Here is a 20,556-nt window from a genome sequence, read left to right as displayed (position 1 = left end):
CGTTCCGGATTGAATGACAAAATTATACAACCTGGAACAATTTTAAAAATGATCTAAAATAAAATAAAAAAAATATACTCGTATTACATATTAAAATATTATTAAATAGGTGTTTACAATAATTATAGATACCTAGATGCAAAAAAAAAACATGATATTATATCAATATATAAATAATGGCATAGTCGTTACTTGCCAATTTCCGAACAAAAGAATGTTTAGTAATATGAAATATATTACCTACATGTCAATAATTTTTATTTTTTATTTCGTAAATGCTGTCAATTATTATTGATTCTACTTGTTTACGATAATAAACTGCGAAAAAAATTCTAAAGTATGTAATTTTTGAATCAAATAACTAGGAAAAATTAATTATTTAGAAAATAACGTGTTAAAAAAAAATTCAAGTTTTTATATCTGATTTTAGATACTAGAATATAGCGTAATATAGTGTAAATGAATAGAAGTATATATAGATTGTGACAACTGACGAGATTGGGAAATTAATATATATATATTGGAGACCACAGACATTAACCGAGTGATGGCCGTATATAGCAGATGAAAATCAGTGAACAGTATAAATGTTTGTATAGTATCGTTTATTCACGATAATATATTATGGGTAGAAATTGAAATGTAGAAAAATAATATTAGAGTTATAAATGACGTGTATGTTTATCTGTTAATAAATACTGCCAGAATATTTTTACTTATATTATAGTAATTAATAAACATATATCTATCCATAGTAAGTTTTTTCTATCAAGACACAATATAATACTTTTTAATATTCATAAAATCATAATACTAATAGAATTCTATGCATATTTCTATAAATAAACGTATTTTTAGTATATTTAATGGATAATAAAATATAATGTAAGTATACATAAAATATAATTATTTTAAATTTATTCAAAATATAAAAATGTAATTAAACCCAGAAATCTGACAAAATATGTTTAATATAGTCAATAATATAAATAAAAATAAAGTATCTTATTTGGTTCGTTTATTAATATAGGCGTCACCTATGATTTTATAAGCATTATTATAATATTTTATAGTTCATAATGTTTTTGATAGTTATACGCATTTTATCGGCTGATCCGACATCATTCAATGAAGGTAGACAATAGATATTTTTCTTTCTTTTTTATTTGTCATGGTTTTAATTGTTTTCACTTGCAGCTAACGAACCGGACGATAATCTTATAACCGCATGCCAACCAGTAGTTCCGGAGGCTCGAATTTTCCACATTGGTCAATGTTTATTTATTTTTTTCATCACACAGTTTTTTGTTTCCCTTCGTTCGGCTACGGAGAAAGGTTTTCCCAGACGACCACTCCGAGTAAAAGTGATTTAGTATCGTGACGACGCTCTTGACATGCCGACATAACATGCTACTGATACGTCTTGTGTTGTGCGTAATATGTCCCGCCGCTTTATCATCAAACGTGCACTCGGTACTTCCCGAAAGTGATGATAGAAAAATTAACGATGGTGACGAATACGGTGTCCGAAACTATGTATCCGATCATGAGCTTCCAAGGGATGTGCCGACGCGGGTTAAGATCGTTGGCGACTTGGGGACACCACCTCCTAGTGTCCAATTGGATTTTGTACCCAAACAGACGTACGTGCAGGTTCGAAGATATGATGCTGTTAAGCGACTTCCGCAGGAGGCCGCAATGGAAGAAGCTGCAACTTCAGAAGAAGTAGCAAATGCACCTAGACTTAGAGAAGTCGTAACTCATAAGAAGACACAAGAGGTCAGTTAAACATATTATGATACTTTGTTTTATATTGTCATTTATTTCCTTAACAACATAGGAAAATAAAATATAAATGAATAACATATAATTAGTATACTTATAAAGTCGAGTCGCAATAATTCAAAGTTGAAGGGAGATAAAAATAATTCGCTTCGAGATATGTATTATTTGAGATATTTAACTCGAATTTATATTAATTTATATTTCTAGGGGAATAAAAAAAAAATTCGAGTTATCAAGTTTTTTGAGTTATCGCGACTCCACTGTATATTATATTACACATATTATGTATACCTAGTTTAATAAATATCCATTTTATATTTTATTATTTTGCTCAATTTTATCTTAACATTTTAATTACCTTCCTAGTATATAATATTACATACAATGTTTTTTCCTAAAATTAACAAAACTAGGTAGGTACACTATATTATGTATTTATGTAGTATATACTTATATTGTATATGCAAATCGATTATTTATCATTCATTTTCATGTTAATTTGGTTAATCCATTTCAAAAGGTACTATTTATTTTATCAAATATTTTAATATATATATATATAATATATGATAAAATACTTAATAATATTCAGTATATGAGATAGACAATAAAAATAAATAATATATATATATATTTAATTTTTATGAACCAATTAATTCGTTCTTCCTAATTTTCTGTAAGTGATATAGTATCAGTGATTTTAGTACATATAATTTTCTATTTAATTATATTTTTAATATAAATATAATTAAATATTGTATCTTAATAAAATAAAATATTTGAATAAAGTTCATTTGAAGTTTATACAATTTGGTAATATGAATTATAACTCATAAATGGTAATTATTTTTTGATTGATTATTTATAAATTATAATTTATCATATCATATCGTCGTATCGGTGCAAAATTGTCAAGCATACATTCAATTATTTATGAGCCTTTATCACTATTTAAAAAATTATTGCATGTAATACACCTATTTACCAACATTATTATATATAAATATATACATTTTTAATTAATCTTAATTTCGCCCAAATGTCTTGGCTAATAGTGTTACATAAATTTAGAATATTTTAATTATTTTATAGTCCATGGATACATTATATTAATCGGATATTGGTAAAACAAGGTAATCGAAACTGCAAGAACATAAAAACCAAAATTGTATAAACTTTTAACGAGGTTATTTAAGAAAAATATTGGAAGTTAGCCTGGCAATGACAGGCATTAAAAAGATCAATAAATAAAGCTCAGCACTGGTTTTTAAAGTGGTGTAGAGTTTTTAATTTTTTGAGATTCATTGAGCATTACGTCTCATTTTCCATTACTTTTATATATATTTATATATTATCTTTTACCTATAGGAAAATGTATGAAATATATCTTAGAAATCGTGTTTATTGTATCTAATATAAATTTATGAATATAAATAGTGCAGCATTAATTATTATATGTCTTAGTATTTTTATTTTATGGAACATACACTTTTAACATATAAATTGTTCTATACTTACGTCGTAAAATAATCGGTTCTATTCATTGTTCTCCAATATTAATGGCTAATAATTGATCGATTATTACTTTTTCAATGTTAATATTCATTCAATTTTCGTGTGCAATGTAGGTACAATAATCGAAGGTATTATAGTTAAGTGTTATTTTTACAATAGTTAACTTAGATTAACTGTTTTACAACAAATACTACAGTGACATATATAGTAGCAAACATAAATTACTTTAAGGCGAAAAAGAATAGCTCACGGATTGTAATATAACGTTAGGAGATGCAGCTATATTTTTAATATCTTTATTTAAATTGTTTAAGTATATATTTATCTAAAATAACTATAGATTTTTGTACAAAAGTTATAAATTATATTTAAAATAAGTAGTTATTTTAAAATTAAAAATAAAAATAATTTTTGATGTCATATAGTTAGAAACATTATATTTTGTTAATTAGTGAAATATTATAAATTCTATAATATAGGTATAAATATAAATAAATTGTATATGTTCTAGTAACAATATTAAAATTAACGATATCGTTAGTTATAAGCAAATAGCCTAATACTGTAAATATGACCAGTAAATTATTAAATAGCATATCAATTATTTTTAAATTAATAACTTGTCTTATATTTAAAATAAACTAATTTTATAATAGAGAGTTATTTTTTATAAAAAATTCTATTATAACCTTACACATGTCATAACATGTGTACTTACTTGTAGTCATATATGACAACGGTTTCGAAAACCACGTAATTATGAAGTTTAAACCACATCATACTCGATTTCACGACTATTTCATATAGTTTCATGATAATTGAACTCAAGGCCTCTTGTATTGTGTATAGAAATAAAGACTATTTTTCATCGAATTCAATGTAATATCATCCATATAGATCTCTCTTGTAGTTTCTAAAATTCTGAACGATTTATTCATAATATGTTGGAAAGATCTTTTTATTTTTTAAAACAATAAGTATAAAACAGACATTTAGTGTTTTGTATCAACGATTTGGTCTTCTATTTGTTTTTAGTACTGCACAAAGTAACTATAAGTTAAAACTACAATTCTGTGTGAAAAGTTAATAGACAATGGCGTATCTTATTGACATAAATGAAAACCAAGTTAATACCATTTGCTTATTACTCAAGTGAATAATAATGGGAAAATCGATAGATTTCATAAATTCCACATGCGTTAGACGCTATTTAAATATAATAGAAAGTTATTGTTATTATAATTAGTATTTTTAATTTTTAGGTTTATGAAGAGCAAGGTTATGAAGATGCCGGATACGATCATGGTGGTTCAAAAAAATTAAAAATTGAAGAAGAAGTAAAGGATAATCAAAGCGTAGAGGTTTTCGGACCTAAAAATAGTTCGTCACAAAATGTAGAAGAAACGAAAGACCATGTAGCAACAGTTGCACCATCAGGTCGGGGGACTTGGAGTCGACATAAAACAACTACAGGTAAAAAAACTAGATACGAAGATGATGGTGATAAAAGAAAAGTAATTATTAATGATAGCAGCCCTATAAGTGAAAAGTCATCAGGTAATTATTCAAAGTTTGATGGTGGAAAGATAATTGTTGTGCAAAACCTAACACAATCAGAAAAAAAAGATTCTAAAAATGAAGGTGCAGAATCTAGACGAGTTCCTAGTTTTAGTAAAACTAGAGATAATGTAGAACCAACAACGTATAGGCCAATTATGCGGCATGATAGCTCTCGAAATACAGTAAAACAAAATAAAAATGATCATACGAATAGAACCAGGAGTAGGCCAAGAAAACATCAAAAAAGTGACGTGCAAAAATCTCAAACAGACGTGATAGGAAGTTATGATAATTCTCCCTGGATACCAATTTCACCACCAACGGATTATAAAAGAAATAATAATGTAAATAAAAAACCAGTTAAATCGAAAATGAATTCAGAATTACACGAATTAAACGGCCATGCTACAAAGTATGGGTATTCAATAAATCACGATACACAGCCATACCAATATATATATCCAACAGATTTATTGACTCCAGGATCATCAAACAAGCCGGATAGAAATGTAAGGCCTAAGTTAGAAAATGTAGGTGTAGCTAATAAAAAACCACAAATATCACCATATTCAAATTATGAATTTATTCCTCAGACAAATTACGATGGTAGTGCCATAAATTCAAAACATAAAAAAATAAAGAAGTCTTCAAGAGAAAATTTATCCTTTGATACTATAAATTTGCCTTCGAATAATTTTAAAACAGGTATTACTCATAATATTAACAAACAAAACGGAAGTGCTTTGAATCAAAGAAATAAAAATAAAGCAGTTCAAAGTGGACCTTTAGAAATATTCAATATAAACATTAAACCTGAAACTCATCAGGAGAAACAAAAGAAAAATCATAGAGACATTGAAACAGAATTAGGAAATCGTGGAAATTCAGGATCACGGTATACGAGCTCTATTGTTCAAGATACTAGTCCACAAAAAACGTACGATGCACCATTTATAACAAAACTTAAAAAAAATAACTATGATTCCAGAGGAGATCCAACTATACGCGTTTATCCAAAATATGAGTTTTATCCAAATTATCAAAATATGCAACATCACTTAAACGATGAAAGCCATCATGAACAAAAACCATTAAATAATATTAATATGGGACACGCAAATATTGAATCAAATAGCAGTCCTTCATCACATAATATAAAACATGATAGTTCACGTCTTTCTGAATATTCAAAATTTAATAATCAACCAAAAAACATTTACAAGCAATCAGATGAAGCTTCTAGAAACTGGGAAAATTATCCTAAAACTAGAGGTCAAACTTCTCAACTATCAGAAGACAATTATTCTAAATTTAATAAAGGAGATGGTTATCCAACATTTGAATCAAATAAAAGATTTGAAGGATCTGGCACTAAATCATCGCCTATATACAGATTGATTCCATATGAAAAGTCAGTGAAAATGAACAATCCTTATTCATATGTATATCACGATGATCATTATCCTTCTGGGAGTCGATATAGCGGAGTAAAAATTGAAATAACCACACAAAGTCCTAAATTAAATGACAGAAATGTTTATTGGAATAGCAGACATCCTCATTTACCAAAGGACTCAATAAAAAATACTGAAGAGCTACGAGGTCGAGATAAATCTGAGTATGAAAATACCCGTCACGTTGAAAATTTAACGTTGGCGCATTTCTCAGGATTTCATAAATCTGGTTCTTACCGTCCACTTCCAATACAATATAATGAACGGGTGAATAATTTGGCTAAACTTCTAAACGATAATTATCCAAGAAGAACCCGTAGAGATTTAGAAGTAATAAACATTGCTTCAAGTGGTACTACAACTGAAATTCCAGTCGATACTGTTGTATATCCTCATTACAAAAAAGCTCCAAAACAATCAGCATTAAGATATGCTACAAATCCTATATTGAAACCTCGAAAAACTGCTGGTGGTATGGAGTTTTACGCTTCTACAGACAATGTTCGGTGTACTGATATGTCAGCACCCACTGATATTGTACCTAAAAGAACTGAGGATGGCGAATGGAAGGGTGAACCATCTAATAAAGATCCTAGAGTAGACGCTCTTGGTGATAAGATAGGATGCTTCAAAACAAAATATTTTGGTAGTGATCCTTTAGATAATCCTATCTTTAAAGAAAAAGATGTTGGATTTCCGGATGTATTATTCTCTGTGAAAAAACCTCCAGAAAAAGAAGAAGATGGTATTCAACCAGGCAAGCCACACGTGGACTGGAATTTTGCCGATGAACTAATTTCTGACCAATGGTTCCCTACTAAGGATGTGCGAACTCGAAGGTAAAAATCATAAATCATAAAAACAATAATTTTTAATTCAAAATTCAAATTTATTTTTTCACAGATCACATAATAAAACTTTACCCGTTAATCATAAAATTCAAGGTATGGATTCAATTATACCAGAACCAGTTATTTTAACATTTCCAACTAAAGCATCAACAGTTGTCTATAACAATGATACGAAAATAGAACCAGAAGATAGTGATTCTGATGTTTCTTCAAATGATGAACATGTTTTACAATATTCGATTCAACATCCTACTCAAAAACCAGAATCTAATGTAAGAAACAACCATTTAATAGACAATAAAATTGAAGGCCTTCTTCCACCACCAAAAATAATAAATAATAAAAAATTGAAAAAATTGCAAAAAACTAAGAAACCCAAGATAAAAAAAATATTGAAAAAAGTAAAAGTGGATGACGAATCAAACGATGCCGATTTGCTTGATGTCCTTAGCCCTATTACTTCTTTTTTTACTGGCGAAGATGACGTTATGGTTTCATCAATTGTCCACAATTTTTTTAATATTAAAATGACACCATCCGCGAAAATTAAGACTACAACAATGATGGACAAAAACATCGGCGAAACAGTAAACAAATTTCAAATCCAGAATTATAGAAGAACTAAAAGAAATATGAAAGGTATAGATTTACAAAAACCAAAACAGAGAAGATTAAATGTTTTTACTAATACTAATGTAAGTTTATCCTCACCTACTGCTACCGTAAGAATATATTCTCCACAAAATAGTTCTCGGTTGCGAGATAAAAGAGACCATGTTTCAGTCAATGTTGATGTAAGAAGAAAAGAACCACGGTATTACTATCATACTGAACGGCCACGAGTCAGAGTAAAAAGGGTAGTGCATAATACTCCATTTTATAATAGACGTGATCAGGTATTTAGCAGTAAATATTTGGTGTCAGATCAGGATAACTCTGAAACTTTACCGGAGGAAATAAATGTGGCATTTTCTACTACACCTAGGTATGAGTCAACGACGACAAAGTTCATACCAGCAATAGCATTTGGAGACAGCAAAACTAAGATTATTAATTACAACGACAGTGTAGCTAACAGTACAAATGGTGTCGAACGTACACAGTTCGATAAAAAGGGTTCATTGATATATGTTATTAACCCAGATACTGGAGTTGGAAAATGGATGCAAGTGGTTAAAGTAAAAAACGAAGAAGACACAAAATCTGCATTACCGAATGGTCCTGTTTATTTAGAAAAAAAAATTAAGGATGGTATAGCCGAAGAATCTATTGGAAAATTTGGATTCAAAGGATCTACCAAAGATTTATTCAGAAACGTATTAGGCCCTACTATAGATCATAGATTTAAATTAAGACTTCCAAATAAAGAATCAATAAAGGAAAATGTCAAGGAAACGCCAAAAAAAGCAGATTGTCCAAAAATAATACGACCGAAAAAAAAACAGGTTTGTCTATACAAAATGTTTTTTTTTTAATTTAAAATACTAATGTTTATATTATCATTTTTAGATAAGAAGACGAACTACAACGACAACAACGACAACTACAGAAATACCTGTGGAGGAAGAAGTTGATGAAAGACCTGAACAACAAAGTGGAGAAGACGAAAACGCTGGACCCGTTCAAGAAGAAGATGAAGAAGAAGGAGGAAGAGGCGGTGGAGAAAGAGGAGAAGGAGAAGGAGAAGAAGGAGAAAGAGAAGGAGAAGGAGGAGAAAGAGGAGGTGGAGAAGAAGATGAAAACGAAGAAGAACCACCTATTAAACGTCCTCAGTATCAACAAGAAAGTGAAGAAAACTCTGATAATGAACAAGGTCAAGATCAAGATCAAGATGTTCATGAGTCCAAACCAAAAAAACCACACGCTATGATTAAAAAACCAGAATTTAGTAGGTATTTTTTTGGCTCAAAAGATAAAAATAAGTTAATAATGTAATTTGATATAATTTTTCAACTTTTTAAATATTTACATTTATTTCTATAATTTATTTTGTGAATACTTATGTTATGTTACATTTAGATTATTTTTATTGTAATATTTATGTTCTCATAACAATTGTAAATAAAATGATTTTTAAATCCAACTAAATATTTACCAACATTTCGGTTATTTTAGCTTAACCTTTTTTATAATAGATACCTATATAATACCACGCATAAATAATATACTATAATATGTAACTAAAAACATATTTGACATTATATATTTTGACAACTCTTTTTCTATATTATTCATGGATACTTGAAATACATAAATTTGTTTAAAATATTGTGTTCTAATTTGGAAAATAATAACATAGTTCAGTTATTACTGCTTTATTACAATTATTGTACGACATAATATTTTGTATAATTAATTAGCAAATCTTAAATTATTTATTTATAATGTTAATAGTTGAACACAAAAAATAATTATAATCATTATTATACTTTTGAGAATATTATAACATTCATAACGTATAAAAAAGCCAAAAGGTAGATAAATGGGTACCGCTCTACTGTAGGTGTGTTAAATCTTAAATATGAATTCATTATACACGAAAAATGATTTTGAGTGGAAACGATCTATCAGAATATATGTCCAAGTGATATGTTTTTTTGATATATCTACTTAAGCCATTTATTTTATTTTTATATTAGAGTAGATTGATATAATTTTTTCCCAAAATATGAAAATATTATTCATATTTTATTATTTGTATTTAATTATTATAATAATATAGGTATATCATATTATATTATACATACATAGTACTTATAGAACGCTAATTCATCTTTCTATAGGTAACTTACAACAGAAAATTAAATTCATAGAACTTATAAAATAATAATTTTTCAAGATAAATCAAAAATGTTATTGCGTATAGTAAAATTCTTAATAATATAAAATGTATAAAAGTTTAAATTTTCAGGAATGATATTTTTAAGAGGATGCTACCAAGTGTATGTGTTGTCTCTGTCTTACAAATGTAGAACACAGTAAAAACTGTTTTGCCTGGAGTAGAACCACTCGGGCTTTAAATTAATATACAATACAGCTGAGAACATTATCTGTGAAACGTGATTTATGGTTAAATTATGAAATAAATATGAAAAATCTTGTATACGATTTTAAAAACTTAGAAACAAAAAGAAAGTTTTTAAGAATTTTTATCTAGGTACAAAATAAATTGCAACTTTTGCAACTTTAACGAAATTTGTCAAAATTCTACCTTCAAATGCACGAAAAAAAAATTGTATCTATGTCTCTTTAATATTTATATTATACAAGTATATTAAATTTTAAAGAATTTTGACGTAGTGAATAATTTTTTATCCAAATTAATAGAAACAAAAATAAATTTTGCATGAAAATGTCCATGCGCCGCTCAGAATTTAAATTGTTTTAGTAATGCTTTTCATTCAAAAAATTAGTAATTTCTAATAAGAAAACTATGGTTAAGAAATTGATATACTCATCAATAAAAGTTTTAAATCTATTAGATATATTATCTAAATTGTTTTGATTTAGTACGTTGAATTTCTGGCGTCAAATTCAACCATATAACTATCATATTGAACCGTCATTGAATATTAAATCTAATAAATGTAATAATAATATGTAGGTATAGTGGGTTACGTCAATTATAATTAATTTAAATTGTGTAGATAATTAATTTGTAAGTATTTAAATTGAATAGATGGACTTTTAACTAAATTTTTAAGAGATGAGTGGGTATTTTAAAATAAATTATAGTGTATTACAATAGTACAGTGCAAATAATAACCATAACATTTGTATAGTGAGACTTGTACCTTATACAAAGAAAAAAATAAATATAGTTCTATCGCAGAATATAATAATTTCATATTGTAAAACAATATTGCTTAGATATAAATACGATAAATATTTTTTTTTCATTTAATATATTTTAAATATATCGACATATTACATGTAATTACAAGTTTTTAAATACGATATAAAATCCTCAAAAGCTAATTTTTTAAATTTATTATATGCTTAAGTACCATAATATTTTCTAATCTTGACGAATAGCCTAGTCTGATTATCCAAAAACATCAAGTCATGGCCATTCTGTTTACTGTTATCTATTTATCTGAATTTTGTTTTTTTTTTAGGTGTTTGTAGTTTTCATCATAACCAAGGAATAATAATTATATGATTTTTGAGATCTCTTTAAATCGACACATATGTTTTGTATTTACTGTGAATATAAAAATTAAGAATGTCATGAAATTTTATTTTAGATCGCATTAAACGTTCTTAGCTGTTTCTCAGCAACTTTTCATATAATTAGTTTCAACGTTGAATCTAATTAGTATTTGTATAAATGCATTTAATTTTTCATGCATGCGTCGCACGTTCATTTACTAACATAATATGCTTATCTACCGGTATACTTATTTTACAAAGAAATTACTTGCTAGAATTTTACGTATCTATTAAAAAAACACAGTTTGAAAAATAGGGTTAGTAAACAAAACATGTCGGATTACAAACAAAATATTACTAAATTACTAAGTTATTTTATAAAAAGTAAATTATTCTCGTTAAACAATATTATCAATATAATATAAAAATAACTTATTACAATATAACATTTATTTATTGTTAATATACGATTAACATTTTATTTTAGGTTATTTACATAATTTAGTTATATTCACAAATCACAATTATATGCATAATAATAATAATAATATTATTAAGATATATGATAATTGTAATAATATAATATGTCATAAAAAATTAAATCTCTCGTTTTAATTTAATTTAAATGAATTGTATTTAATTTTATTTGAAAAACGATTCCATTTTAAAGCAAACAAATTGTTAGTGTTTCGTTTTATTTTTACTTTTTAAATTAATGTTTATCGGATTTTATCAATTTATCATATTATTAAAATGATTAATTATTATACTATTATTTTTAAGATTTTTTTTTATAGATACTTTATATTAGAAATATATCATGATTTCACTTAATAATAGTTAAGTTAAATGCAATTTTAATTATACTTGTTAAAATGACTATTGTGAAATTAATATCCACAAAAACAATCTTCTGTTAATCGTTTTTTCATTTGTAACAATTAAAACTATGCAAATACCTACACTGTGGTGTTTCTATTTCCTATAGAGTAAACAAAATTTAACACTCGTAATATAAAAATTATGGTATTTTTTTTAAAGGATTTTTTTAATGTGAAATAATTGTTTTGATACTGTCGATACTACTTTTTACTTACAATTAGTATATTTAACATATTTACAATAATAATATTTACATGTAGGCGAAATTCCAAAGTTGCGGTTATTATAAAAGCTTATAAACTTTCAGCAACAACTAATGCATTTGTGATGTGAAGTATATTATAATGATGAATATTTACTATATAATATCCATAATACTATTAACCATTCAACAATAACATGCATTTATTATTTATTTTTAATATATGTCAAGATTGATTTTATTTAGATCCTGAGCGAATTAATGCATTTTCAAAATATGTAGACTAATATTAAGTTATTATTTATTCATGTACCTATTCACACTTTTTCATGGTAAGGTGTGACATTGACTCAATAGTTATACATATAATGTGGTTTAACGTATAAATATTATATATGTTTTGCTCTTATAAAAATTAATTATTAAAAACCAAATAATGCTATATATTCGGGAAAAATTGAATCAACCTACCGTAATACTAATGGTAAAATAAATAATAATATATATATATAATTATCTTACCACGAATTTTAATAAATTTAAATTTTACTTTAATAATTATATCCAAAAATATAACACGATTTAGTGATACAGACCGCTTCTGCTCTGATGTGTACCGGCGCGTTAATTACGTGGGTCGAAGAGAGTCAGGACGTTGCGAAAGAATTAGACGAGAAAACGATTAAAATAATAGGTTATAAGATAGGTTTATTAGGTACTTTAGAACTACGATTTACTTTATAAACTTATGAAGATGCTTAATTTAATACATAGAGTTTCTGCTTGATAAAATGAGGTTCGGCTTGAGTGCGTCTCGCGTAACGACTGCCGGGGCGGTCGTGACCGGGGGGCCACTCCGTGCAACGGCCAGGGTAGGAATTGCTGGATCGGTATTCCTGCAGATTTCTGGTAGCGCGTCCGGTCCCGCGGTCACCTACGCCACTATACATATCATATTACTAATAACTATATGCTACGCTCACATATAATAGCTCATTTTGAGCAGCTTAAAATAGTTTTCCGTCCACAACGATATCGATTATTATTAAAATAACGACCCTGTTGGTAAAATATATGTACATGTCGCATCCACATAATGAAATCATTCGTTTCGTGAACTGGATATCCAGATAATGAAATTCATCCAGATCGTGAGTTTTGACGAAAATACATCGTATGGACATCCATTTCATGAAATGGGCGACACTTATATTGTGCACTTTGTGTAATTATTATAAAACCAGATATCATAGTATTATAACTACACTTTTCTATATTGTACTGTGAACAAAAATATAACAATAACTATAGTCATAATAAATCATATCATATTACATTATATTTTTTATAACCAACAGTGTTACCTATGAAGTGTTATGATATATTCATGAAATTAATTATACTTTTATTACTTAACTACCTATATTTCTTATATTTTTTTATTAACAAAATAGTTAATTGATTAAATTTAACAATAATTAATCAACTATACCTATATACATTTTTCTTCATTATTATTTATTTTTACAGGATAATTGACTATGACATCGACCGTTACATATCATTTTGTTTTTAAAACAAGCACACCTACTTGATTGGCAACGAGTTATTGCCTTACACGAACAAGACAAAAATCCTTGCCCTCCTGAAAATGTTTTTAATCATTTCTCGCACCGGTAATTTAACATTTTTATCAACTTGGTCAGTAGTGAGAAATTGAGTTGTCGATCTTTTCAAACATTCACCACTGAACCATCCTTTAATCAAGCCATATTTTGTTCCCAGTTTCTGTAATCTTTTTTTTTTTTTTTTGTTCCGTAATCACACAAATTGTGTTTGGAGGATCTGTAGGTGCCCTGTCAACTTTTGGTACTCCGAATAAAACACATTGATTAATATTAAAATCGTCAGTTATTCTGTCGTTTCCCTGTTAAAAATAAATTTAAATTAAGATATAAAAAGTAAAAGTACTATATAACTGTACGAGAAATGATTAATTTCAGGACATACGAGTATATGCGACTTATACCTATTTTACTTATCTATAAGAAAAGAAAAAAATCCAAAAAAAGTGGAGTTTTAATTTCTTAGTAGCAATTTTTACGGAATTTTTAATATAAACATTTTGAGACTAATGTTAATTATTTCTATGTTATAATTTTCTATACAATTAACAAACCCTGTTAAGAACCGCTTATTACATAGAATAATTCATTATTGTCATTAAATTTAACAGTACTCGCTTCATTAATCATTGCCTACCAAAAAGCAAAGAATTTTTAATCATCATTTTAAATAAATTGCATGATTTAATCTTTTCATTTTAACACATAATAATTACAATAAGTCTTACATTTTTTATAAGATTTTATTTTTTATTTAATTATATAATTTACAGTATTATCGTCATAATTATTTGTTACAAAATAAAATATAATTATTTTTTTATAATTATCAAAATGTTATTAATCGTCAAAATAAATAGTACCTATACATATTTATTATCAAGTATTTTAAGATAATACTCACTGTTAAAAATTAAAATCACTTATTACAATATTAGTTGTTATGTTTAAAATTAAGTAAAATTAATAAATAAATTAAAATAAGACTACTCACAATTAGTCACAAACTTTAATAGACTCAGTATTTTATAATATTAAATTTTAATCAAATTTATTACTGTGAATTATATTTTATACATGTTATTATAGATTTCTTAAACATTAAATTTACAAATAATAAAAATACCTACTATAAATAGAATATCATTCTAATGACGAAAGTCCCATTAAACGACCTTTAATTCGGCCACAGGGAAGAATATAGATAAGTACTTTCAGATTGAGTATCAACTGCGTTGTATTTATGTTACATTGATCATTAGTGACTAACAGTTTATTGTTTGAAAAACCCATTATTGGTGGAAAATTAGAATATAAGGACGAGTAGAATCAAATGAAAATTAGTTCAGTTGTGTTGAGTTAACAGATAAGTTCTAAATTATTTCTAATTTTTTACAAAAATAAAAAAAATACAAAAATGGCTGCTGCATTCACTATGGTAAGTTGAATTGTCTTGTAAATATTCAAACTTATATTTTATTATTTTATTATTATATTTGTATAAATTGTGTTTCTTAAATTTTTAAATATTAAATAATTTAAATTATAATACATTTTACGTATTCTTGTAGTACTATAGTAGTATCAGTATATAACCTTCCTTTTCGATAAATATGAACAATATATTTTATAATAAAAAATAATTTAGCAGATGAAGTAGTACAATAAGCTTAGATCATATTATACTAGTATATGATTTACGACAATAACTATAATTTATATCATAATTAGTGAACCATGACATAAATTATATTATCATAAATTATTATCAAAATATATTATACTAAGCAAACATAATTATTTTGTTTAACTGCATTTGGAAATACATTTGAAATAACTAGAAAACTGCTTGATTTTCCTTTGTTATGGTCATAATAATTAATATCTTGAGATTATACAGTAATGTGCCGATCATTTTTAGTTTTTACAATATATAATCCAAAAGAACGTATCATTTTTATATAACGTAAATATAAAACCTTAGATTAATAGTTCAATAAATGTCCTTAAAAATTAATTTTGATTAATAGGTAGCCCTACAAACCATAAATATACAAGAGCATATTTTTATTTGAATTATAAAATATTTTTAAATGGGCGTTGTACCGATTACAATGTATTGTCATCACCTTATTAAATCAGTATTATACGTCTATACGTATATTATATTATAGTCTTTACTATTTTACGTTTTAAGAATCCATTTTCTCATCATATTTGCACAATTTTTATTATTATATATAGCCATATAGGTATATACTCGTACAATACCTTTGATAATATTCTTAAATTTTAAATTTATTAATATATCAATGAACTCTAATAATAGAAAAACAGAGTAAAATGGATTTTTCTAAATGTACAATTTTCTTATAGTTTTGATTTTCTATAAAAGACGGAGTCAATACGTGCTGGTACGACGTCATCTTAAGTACCTGGTACTGATTATATTTGTCCTTTAATTATAAAATTGTATGATTTAAATAATATATATTATTTTAAAAAACAAGTATAATTTCAATAATTTATTAACATTATTTAAATAAACAAATTTTGGATTAAATAAATTATGTTTTCAGTTAAATGTAAAAGTTAAAAATATTTTTAATAAAGTATGCAACAATGATCAGTGTAGTAATTCTAATGAGTAATTTATTATTATGACATAGTTTCGTGTATTTATAGTTTTAATAATCAATTTATTTAAATTAGTATTAATCACTATATGTAGCATTATAATCTAATTTAACCAAAGTGCACCTAAATGGTTTTCATTTTATTTTTCAGATCTTGATGTGCTTGGCAGTGTTGAATGTCGCATTTGCAATGCCTGCTGCACAACCAGCCGTAGCGGATCATGAGAATATGAAAACTGCAGAAACATCGCATATCCATCACTTGCCGTTTTCGTTTGGTTTTGGTGGATATCCACGGTACTCGCCATTCGGATTCCGAAGTGGTTTAGGTATTGAATTATTTTAAATAGTCACTATTTTGTTAAAAATCTTAAGAAGAACGTATACGTATTATACATATGAATCTCTAATTATTTTTGATAAACATAATATATTATTTTATTTGCAGGTATTTCTATTGGCTATCCGACTGCATATACTCACGCATACGGTTATGCTGACGACTACCCGCAATACATACCTCAATTATAAGATACAACAATCACATTTTTACATAATATTCAAAAATAATTTCAAATTTAAATTTATCTCTTATTTTATGTAATGACTAAAAATAAATACAAATATCTGGTTTAATTTCTTCTTTATTTTTATCCCACGAGTAAAAAATACAATTTTATATTTTAAGAATTGATAAGAATACAATTTAGTTTAGTTACAGACATAAAGTTTATGGTCTAATAAATCGGAATTAATTTTATTTGAAACATATCATAATGTTTTATTATTGCTTAATTAATTTAAAAACATTATTTTGTTACCAATTTATATTTAACAGTTGATTATAAATCACTGGCCCTAAATAAGTACATTTATTTACAATAAAATTGATCATTGAAATTTGAAATAGTTAAAACAATAAAAAAAAAATTAAATTTTTTATTTAGTATGACATTAATTATTTATATTTGATTTAGTTATAAAAGGACAATGATGTTTTATTGATTTTACTTACAATTATTATTAAGTTATTAAACTATCATAGTGTTTTGATGCTTATTCCATATTATACTGGTTTTTACAGTAAATTCACTGTAGATTCTAAGACTACAATTATCGAAACAAAAAAACTCAAATATTTATAAAAAATTATTATAAATTTAACATCAAAGAAAATAATTTAATGGATGCAACATAAATATATGATCGTATATTATTATAAGGAGTGTAATAGTCATAATAAACCAATTTAGACGTTTTCATGTTTTCTTATTAGATTTTGTTGACTTTTGTTGTCACAGTCATCCGATAGAGATACACCAACGCACATTAGCCATAAAGATACATGAAAATACATAATATTAAACATCATGTTTTATGGTGACAAAGTGTATTTTTATACAGCGTGTGGCTGACACATTAAAAAAAAAAATGTTAATATTGTTTTGTATTTTTGGGTATTTTATTTCATTTCACATAATTAATTACAGCAGTTACTAAATGTGAATACAATATGAGTGCACACAATTTAAACTAGAATGTATCATATGTCCATGACATAACATTGCTAAAATAACAAAAAAGTTAGTTTTGATTGTTTTATTTAATAACATAACAAATTTCATAAATTTAATTATTGTAAATCCTATTACGCTACTTTTTAAAGTTATTAGAATCCTGAGAATACTCGACAATTTAGTGTTTAGACTATGGACGAAGAATAATTATTTTGGTTGTCTAAACATGAGCGTAAATCAATAAAAAAAAAAAAAATCTCAATTATTAATGCTATTAATATAAAATGCAATCATAACGTTTGTAATGTGCTTTTACTATAGTGCTTAATTAAAGTTAAGATATAGAAGGAGATAATTTATTATAATAAATATATTTATTTATTTTTCTAAATTAGCATTATTTATTATTTTTTTCAAAACAAATTTGTGTAACAAAAAATTAGGCAACAAAAAAAAAGAATCGCCCTATTTTCTCATGCGAAAATTGAATACTTTATAAATGTATAATGTATACATATATAGCATGCTTATTGATTTTTGTAAATTTGAAAAAATGTAACATTCTTGTATCAAACAACACTCATTATTTTAAAATCTATTAACGGTTTTTTGAAAAAAAAAAATCTAACGAATGCGGTGCAGAGACTGCGCGACGACTTCGTATCTTGCTCGGATGGTACGCTGCTCCTAATTAAAATCGAAGGAACTTTTGATCTCAAAAGCCTCAGATAGGTTAAGCCTTAACAAGTTTTTTACGTGTTTGTACAATATTATTTTCCACGGACATTGCCATTTTAATGTTTACACTGTTTACAGAGATAGGATATTTTATAAAAAATTGTATAATAATATTAATTTGGTTTGTATGAGTTGAGCAAAAGTTAGACTTTTGTTAAGTATATTGAACAATACAAGGGGTTATGTTATGAAATACTGGTGGCCTAAGTTCTTACCATAATGTAAAGAGTGAAAGTAAAGTTTAATGGTTTTTCTTTTATAATCAAGTTTAAATTAAATTAATATTAAATACATAAAGTTATTTTTTCATTTTAAAAACAATTGATTCATCTATAAAAATTCAAAATTTCACATTTGCTTATTATTATTTTTTGATAGAGATTGCCCGGCCTTAAACATTATACAAATTTTATTTACATATTGTAGGAATTTTTATAAAAATGTCGTTTATAGTTATACATAATATTTTCTAATAACAATATTCGACATCCGTAAAATATGATAGGAAAAGTTATAATTTATAACATTGTTAAATCATATATGATGTTAGTTAAGTTTTTTTTTTTTTTTATGATATTATGGTTGCTATCATATTTATAAATACATTACCATAGTTATTTTTGTATTATATTTAAGTCTAGTAGTACCATGTTGACACACAAACTTCTATAAAATTATAACATAATATTAGTGTGTGTGGTAAATACACAATAATAGGTTAGAACTATTTATAGTACTAAACATAGAGTCTTACATAACTGTATATATTACATGTGTCTTAAAGGTATGTTTTCGAAAGTACTCTTATACAGAATCCTACTGATAATGAGTAATGTCTTTCATTTAAATGTATAATTAGGATGTGGACAAAATAAGAATAAAAAATCAAGATAAATTTTCTCCGTCTTACCAACTCATACCATGACAAATTGTATTCTCAGAAAAAATCTGTTTTACTCTGTTATTTTTAATATTATAGTGAATTGACCGATTATACATTTAAAATCTAAGAATATTATTCGGGGGTAAATATTATCCTTATGTTAGGGTTTTAATTTTTTCAATTTACAAATTTGTTAATTCTAAAATACTTATAATATCCTTCGAAATTAATATATCTATATCTACGGCCGGTTAAATATAGTATTGCAAATAATATACAATATCTATGTACTGTTTAAATGTAAACATAGGTAGGTAGTTGAACATTTTATTTTAAATTGTTTGGTTTCTGTACATATTTTTTATTGAATTCTTTTCATCCAAAAATAAAAAAAATGAATTTAAAACGTAACAGATAGTTTATATTTATTTTATTAAATAAAGAAAATACAATAATGATGTAAATTGTTTTTCTTCCAGATAAAATTTATCAAACGGTTTTGATTGGAGCTAAATTTTAATTGTAAAATAATTAATTGAGTTTAGTTATTAATTAAAAATATAATTAAATACATTTTAAAAGAATTAAAATATAAAATATAAATATACAACACTTTTTATTCGTATTTTAAAGTTTTCATTTTGTTACAAACAATAACTTTTATTAATTATGTATATATAAAATAATAAACTATGCAGATATATAGCATTTTATGATTACGTATTTGAACACTTTTGTACCAATATTACATTCAAA

At 25.7% G+C, this 20,556-nt stretch overlaps 1 protein-coding gene across 1 annotated transcript; it reads left to right on the top strand.

Annotated features, from left to right (window-relative positions):
• The first annotated feature begins 1,393 nt into the window (after window positions 1-1,393).
• On the top strand, window positions 1,394-9,100 carry LOC113551973. Its single transcript, XM_026954589.1, has 4 exons — window positions 1,394-1,779; window positions 4,563-7,153; window positions 7,218-8,610; window positions 8,675-9,100. Exons 1-4 carry the CDS (start codon window positions 1,408-1,410, stop codon window positions 9,098-9,100), a joined length of 4,782 nt encoding a protein of 1,593 aa, XP_026810390.1. The 5' UTR covers window positions 1,394-1,407.
• The last annotated feature ends 11,456 nt before the right edge of the window (window positions 9,101-20,556 follow it).

The sequence above is a fragment of the Rhopalosiphum maidis genome, chromosome 2 (assembly GCF_003676215.2).
Source record: "Rhopalosiphum maidis isolate BTI-1 chromosome 2, ASM367621v3, whole genome shotgun sequence".
NCBI lineage: Eukaryota > Metazoa > Arthropoda > Insecta > Hemiptera > Aphididae > Rhopalosiphum > Rhopalosiphum maidis.
The sequence above is the reverse complement of the archived record's forward strand: the minus strand, read 5'-3'. Positions and strand labels throughout refer to the sequence as shown.

Coding starts and splice junctions, on each gene's coding strand:
- LOC113551973 (XM_026954589.1), top strand. CDS start 1,408: ATGCTACTGATACGTCTTGTGTTGTGCGTAATATGTCCCGCCGCTTTA. Junction 7,154..7,217: donor AAGGATGTGCGAACTCGAAG/GTAAAAATCATA, acceptor ATTTTTTCACAG/ATCACATAATAAAACTTTAC. Junction 8,611..8,674: donor TACGACCGAAAAAAAAACAG/GTTTGTCTATAC, acceptor TATCATTTTTAG/ATAAGAAGACGAACTACAAC.